A 6,939-nucleotide genomic window follows, 5' to 3' on the forward strand; every position below is an offset into this window, starting at 1 on the left:
ATAGGATCGATTCCCCTTTTCCTAAAAACGTGTTGCACATGTCCATAGGATCGGTTCCCCTTTCTGCGATAAACTCGCTGCACCTCATACAAGGATCGATTTCCCTTTGTGATGTGTTGCACCTCATACTAGGATCGTTTCCCCTTTACCCAGAGTTGGTCTTACACAAATCACAAACTCGATCATACAATCTCATGTGATTACTTAAGATCGGTTTCACTAATAAAAGTCATACCATTACAAAAGTCAGGCCTTCGTGAATAGTTTTACCAAGAACATAAAACAAGTCATGAGAGGTTATAGTAATCATACATATTGGTTGTTCAAAAGATATGCAATGAATAATAATACCAATAATTCCTGGCGATTTCCTTTTCGATTCACAAAACAAGTTCATGAATTTACTTCCTTAAAACACATGTAAAACATTGTTTCCTAGGATGAAATCCTCACCTCACACCCATCCATAATCAAAATAGCATTGAAACGATTATGTCGATGTCTTATCTACAAAGTTTAATGGTTAAGCAATTATCCTCGTATTGTATTCCTTAATACTATGTCTATCTAAAGTTCAATCATGCTTCGCAGTTTTATTTTCAATATGCACGACTTGAAAGATACGTTAGGGAATGAAACATTTCAAGTCAAATATCACTAACCTCAAGTGGAAGGATGATGTTGTCGCTGTAACTCCTTGCTTCTTCACTTCTTCAAGTCTACGCAATACTTGTAATGTCTCATATCCTAATACTTTCAAGCTAACCTATACGAAGTTGACTCTAGTACATAATCAAGCGACTTTTTAAATGAGTTTTGATTCACTAAACTATGACAACCAAACTTGACATACCAACGCTTGGTGGGTTCAACCGAGCTATTCTCTAACAATCTCCCCCTTTGTCAATTTTAGTGACAAAACTATTACATCATATGGATAAACAAATTATAAGAATTCATTACACATACGCTTGATTCCCGAATTCAACATCACAATAACTTGTATACATTCAATCCTTTAAATACCTCTATTGACATTATAATAACAAAGCTAATACTCCCTCTAAAGGTAAGATAGGTAGATTTTCAATCCACACGTCTTTGTTATTCACATGGTAATGATATGTTACACCCCCTTAGTCTATGTTTTCACTCTTTCGTTTGATAAACGTTTAAGCACCAATGTCCTTTCCCTTAGTGATACCAATCAATATAAATCAATGCCAGTATCACTGTCTACTCCATATATTTCTCCCCTTTTTGTCATAAAATGACAAAGAAACGAAAAATTAAAGGACAAACCGAAAGGATCTTACAAATCTCAAAAGACTTGCAACCTATAAAGTTAAGCACGACGGTTCCACACACCATTTTTGATAACCAATATCAAACCTACAAGTAGTTTTACTTTGATATGTTACCAAGGAAACAATTGTCCGAAACAATTTTTCCTAATAGTTTAGCAAACCACAAACAACTAAGCACCTTAGTTCCTTTGCTAAACCGATTGTACAAATACAATCGCTTAATTCGATAAGACCAAAATAAAGATAACTCTATTTTTCTCATCAGGTTCTGATTATCCATATAACTTAGACCTTTAACTTTTAAACAAGACAAGTACTAGTTTAGTTAACTAGCATTTCTTGTTAAGGCATTCGATTAGACTTGAATGTCCTAAACCTCCACTTTGATAAGTCTAATTAAGATCTTTCTCTTATCCGGAATCGAATTGGACTAAACGACTCATCCCTTAAACATTTTCTTTCGTTAAGCCATAAATAATTCATATAAACCAAATAAATCAACTTGTATAATTATTCACCTCGACCGGAAGCAATTGAAACAACGTAGACATTAAAGCACCGCAATTGCACCGAAATTTTGTAAGCCTAAACAACTGATCCCACACAATTATATAAAGGGAACACCCTTTGATGTAGCACTTTGAAGCTGCAAAATATTTTGGACGATTTTACCCCTGCATCATACTTTTAAAAGAAATGTATAAAAATAAAACTAAGGACATATTGGTAATTAGTTTAATAACAGAGAAGACAAGAAAAATTATCTTTGTTGAAAATGGATCCAGACCAAGTTAATTCTTTGCCCGTGCGGAACATTCTAGTATTGATATAAACTAAGTACAAAATTGTCTCTATTCTCTCTGAAAAATGACCATCTCCCCCTTCATTTCATCCTGTCACGATGGCTTCTGGACCGAAAGCCCATGCTTAATTATCAGAATATACATGAGCAAATTGTAGAGGGTTTACTTTAACAGACAAACCTTTTCTTCTGTTGTACCAATAAATCATTACGAAATTGATCAAAAATAATTGGTGATGAAATTGTTTCATCTCACAATGATATATCAGCATTCAATTCGAACTGAACCGCTTGATGAAACAAACTTCGGTTTTATGTTGACTTGCTCCATGCATTGGATGACGTCTCCAATCTGAACCGCATCACAACCGCATATCACAACACCACACTCAGTTCCCTTTCCAACAGTTTCCACATCCTGCTTCTCTCGTTTCAGTGAGTCACACGAGCCTTCAAAAATTATCTGTCCACTTCTCAACAGCCTCAATACCGATGATTTTGTTACTAGGCCATCAATCACCTTACAACCAGCAATTTTCACCTCTCCTCCCTTAGTTTTGCCTCTTTTAATCTCGAAAATGTTCAAAACCTCGGCCTCACCGGCTACACGAGTCTCGAAAGTACCTGGGGCCTTAGCAACAATGTAATTCCCAATATCCTCCAGAAGATGGTAGATGACACGGTGCATCTTTATCTGCAGTGGTTGAAAAAGAAATAACAAGCAAGAAATGATTATGAGAATAGATTACATAAGACAGAAAAGTTCTCATTAGAAAGAATGCTTGTAAGAGCAAAGACAATGTACCTCTATATGGGCTCGTGCAGCTGCGACAGTAATAGAATTGGGTGGTTTTGGTACACTGAATCCTACTATACATGCACCGCAAGCTTGGGCCAAATCCACGTCAGATTGAGAAATGGGTCCAACACCAACATGGACAATATCGACAGTAACCTGGTGACAAAGTTTAAGAGAAAGTATTCAATAAGAAGATGAACTGAAGCTTCTGATGAGTACAATGAACTTGTTGCAATCTAAATGAACAACCCAACTACCGGAAAGAGATATGGTCAACCATATGGTGCTAAATACGAGGTGGTCAGTATTTATCCATAACGAAAATCAACGCCTCAATTGTGTATAGTTTCACAGTCCAAAAACACAGGCACAACCGGGTAGATGGAGTACAAGAATTTTTGTCTAATGAATATATTTAAAAGCCTAGTTCCCCATCTCATATACCTACTTTCTGCTTGGTAAGTTATGTAGAATTATTGTTCATATCATAATACGAGGGAAGCCCCTAATGCAGAATATAGACCTAATCCAAGTATACCCGCCGATCACAAGAATACAAGTTAAAGAACCTTTCAGCAAATGGGGATCCTGTTACCACAATAAGGAGAATCATACCTGAGCACTGTTTAGATTCATTAAAGCATCTGTAACAGCTTGGACAGTTCCCTGAACATCTCCCTTGACTACTATCGGTAAATCAATCCTCTGTGGCTTTTTACACTCCTCGTCTTCCTCCTCACCTTCCCCTTCCTCCACTTCACGAGCATCAATTCTCCCCTCCTCTATCTTGTGAAGCCTATCCTGCTTCTTTTTCTTTGTCCTGGCTGAACTAAGCATCCTTGCTCTGTCTTCTGAATCCACGACAACAATATCATCACCAGCCATCGGAAGCCCCTTAAGCCCTTCAATCTCAATAGGCATAGCAGGTTTTGCCATATCTATCGTCTTCCCCAGCATATTCCTGATAGCCCTAATTCTCCCCCACTCAGCACCAACAACCACATGTTGACCAGAGACTAAAGTTCCAGCTTTAACTATTGCAGTAACCAACGGACCTCGTCCTCTGTCTAATCTTGCCTCCACTACATAAGCTTGTGCCGGCCCATCCACACGCGATTTCAGATCCATCAGCTCAGACTGAAGAAGCAGAGCTTCCTCCAATTTATCCAAACCAATCTTAGAGACTGCTGATACCTCAACCACTTGAACATCTCCTCCCATGTCCTCTAGTGGCAAGCCCTCGGAACCAAGCTGAGTCTTTACCCTTTCAGGGTCTGCAGCGGGTTTATCACATTTGTTGATAGCAACTACAATGGGTACTTTAGCTGCTCTGGCGTGGTTCATGGCTTCTAGGGTCTGAGGCATCACACCATCATCAGCTGCTACCACAAGCACTACAATATCTGTAACAGCAGCTCCTCTTGCCCTCATCGCACTAAATGCAGCATGACCAGGAGTGTCAAGGAAAGTGATTGATGCTCCAGATTGCATTTCCACGACAAAAGCACCCAGATGTTGCGTGATGCCCCCAGCTTCCCTGGCTGCCACAGATGTCTGGCGCAAAGCATCTAAAAGAGAAGTTTTACCATGATCAACATGACCCATTACTGTTACAACTGGTGGTCGTGGTTGGACATCTGCACCTTCATCAGAGTGTCGCCTTTTAACATTAACCCCAACTTCCTACAAAAATGAGAAAGAATATGTATAGCAATCTGAGTTGAGTTGATTAATGTACCAGTGGAAATCTTCGATTGTAGTATCACTGTGGTGTTGCAATAATTTACACTAACAATACGGGTTCCATAGAATAGGAAACTACCATAGCAACAAGCTCCGCAACGTCGATGCTGATCGGGTCGAATTCCGAATCGGCTTTTTCCCCGACATTGACAAGGATCTCTTGCAGAGTGGAAATTGGTTGAGAAGTACGCTGGGCAAGCTCAGAAATAGTCATTCCTTCGAAAATTTCAACAATTCTATTGGCCATGGATGCCGAAGTCTTCTTAGGTTTTGGAGGTACATATCGAGCTTCAACAGGTGGTTTCCGAACTTTTTTCACAGGCTTCACCCTTGTAAGTCTAGTGGCGAATTCCTTCCCCTGATCAGTTTTTTTGATTTTATATAGTTCATGGGTTGCATGAAATCGACTGCACAGAAGGGAAGAGTGAGAATTTGATTACTCTTGGCATGTCATTTTCATATTTACATAGTAGATGAGAAAAATGTACTGAAAGGATGTACATAAACTTATGTCACAAAACAGAATATCAAGCAAAAGCATGTTTGCTTACCGAATAAAACTCTGTCTGGTTGAAACTCCGCTATCTTCAGTACCAAGAAATGCTGGGTTGACAGAACAATAAACATTTCATAAGGATCAAAGTGGGACTGTTTTCTTAGTGGAATCACTTCTAAGACTGGGTGAAAGACTAGAACCATTACTCGATCACTTAGCCATATGGAAACTGAATATACAACCACTACAAGTAAATTAAACATATATCTTAAATTTGACTTACCAGGTATTCCCCTTCCAGAAACAGAAAGTGATTGCACTCCTTCGCCTAGAGTGGCTGATGTGAAAGCTCTTAGAACCTTGGGATGGATACCCTGAATTTTAAAACAAATGAGATTCAGGAAAAACCTCATACTACACAAGTTAAGAAAATAGAGTCATTTGATTTAAAATGTCGGACACAAAAAATCACCTTATTTCTTATCTCTCTCCACGCCATTCATGTGCCTTCCAGAGAACAGAATTCCTAGACAATATAGCACAATAAATAAGTATCAAAGTATAAACAAAGATGCAACCAATACCAGAAACTCCGAGCTTTATGTAAAGAAGCAGAATAATTTCCTAAAGCAATGGAACACTTTGAAAAACTAATAGCCTCACAAAACAGATATTTACACAGCTCAACTGCACCACATTCATTGCAGAGCCAGCATAGGTTTTACGGCAACTGGATGCTGATTACCCAAGCCTATTCCTCACACAACCACACAATATACCAATAGGGCAATGCCCCCTGCTGACCCACTCAGCCAATTCCCCCCTCCACAAGCACGCAACAGCATACCCATGGGGCGTTCCCCCTCTCCGAACCCACCAAGCTATTCCACACACAGAGCATGCATTGCCCTCATACTGACCCACCAAGCCTATTCCCCCCCCCCCCCCCCCCCCCCCCCCCCCCCCACACACACACACACACACAGGAAACAACAACATCGTGCTCTATAAGAACTAAGACCAAACACCTTATGCGCATCTATGAAACCCTTATCATTCTTATCAATATTCAAAAATGAAATCATTGAGTATATAAATTACAAAACCTGAAACCTAAAATTAACAAATTTTTCAAAAACCAGTAACGAATTCCTCGAGGGCTATCTTAAAAGTTAAAACTGTTGGGGCAACAAAAAAAAAGGTTCATTTGATCGATCAAAAACCGCAACAAGGGAGGAATCAAATTAAAAAAATGAAGAAACCCATTAAAGATTAGGGTTTTACGTTAGTTGTCGGAAGAGAAAGCTGAATCCTTTCGTGCAGAGTCTCTCTCTACAGTTCTGTGAAGAAATTTCTTCTCTCTGCAAACTTTGAAGATTCAGAAGAAGATTTACTACTGGTTGGGGCGTCGGCGCTCATTGTTGTAGTTAGGGGGCACCACCACCTTGTAAATAAGCTACTGATTGACGCCGTCAGATCCGGATAGAGAGGATGGCGATTTTTTGGGCCCAATTACAAAAGTATTCTCTTTTCTTGGGCTTTTCAGGTCCTTTTTTTTTTCTTCCCACTTTGCCAAAAGAAAAATATATGAGCGAGGATCCATGAACACTCTTAGATGGACAAGGTCAGACAAGATTTGCGTCAATATTTTGATGATATGTTCCTCTTATAAGACTCTACATTCCTACAAAAAAAATGAACGCAATTCGAGATGGCAAACCTCACCATCTACTAATTTTAATTTTAACTGTTAAATTTGAACGGTTGATATTCAAAGGTGTAGATGGTCGTT

General features: G+C 39.1%; 1 protein-coding gene across 1 annotated transcript; it reads right to left on the minus strand.

Annotated features, from left to right (window-relative positions):
- Window positions 1-2,098: 2,098 nt before the first annotated feature.
- LOC113340163 (translation initiation factor IF-2-like) lies at window positions 2,099-6,562 on the minus strand. Its single transcript, XM_026585366.1, has 8 exons — window positions 6,432-6,562; window positions 5,620-5,673; window positions 5,431-5,521; window positions 5,203-5,254; window positions 4,731-5,058; window positions 3,524-4,591; window positions 2,915-3,064; window positions 2,099-2,803 (listed from the first exon to the last, which is right to left on the minus strand). The coding sequence occupies exons 2-8, from the start codon at window positions 5,644-5,646 to the stop codon at window positions 2,375-2,377; spliced, it is 2,145 nt and encodes a 714-aa protein (XP_026441151.1). The 5' UTR covers window positions 5,647-5,673; window positions 6,432-6,562; the 3' UTR covers window positions 2,099-2,374.
- Between the last annotated feature and the right edge of the window lie 377 nt (window positions 6,563-6,939).

This window comes from Papaver somniferum, unplaced genomic scaffold (assembly GCF_003573695.1).
Source record: "Papaver somniferum cultivar HN1 unplaced genomic scaffold, ASM357369v1 unplaced-scaffold_21, whole genome shotgun sequence".
Taxonomy (NCBI): domain Eukaryota; kingdom Viridiplantae; phylum Streptophyta; class Magnoliopsida; order Ranunculales; family Papaveraceae; genus Papaver; species Papaver somniferum.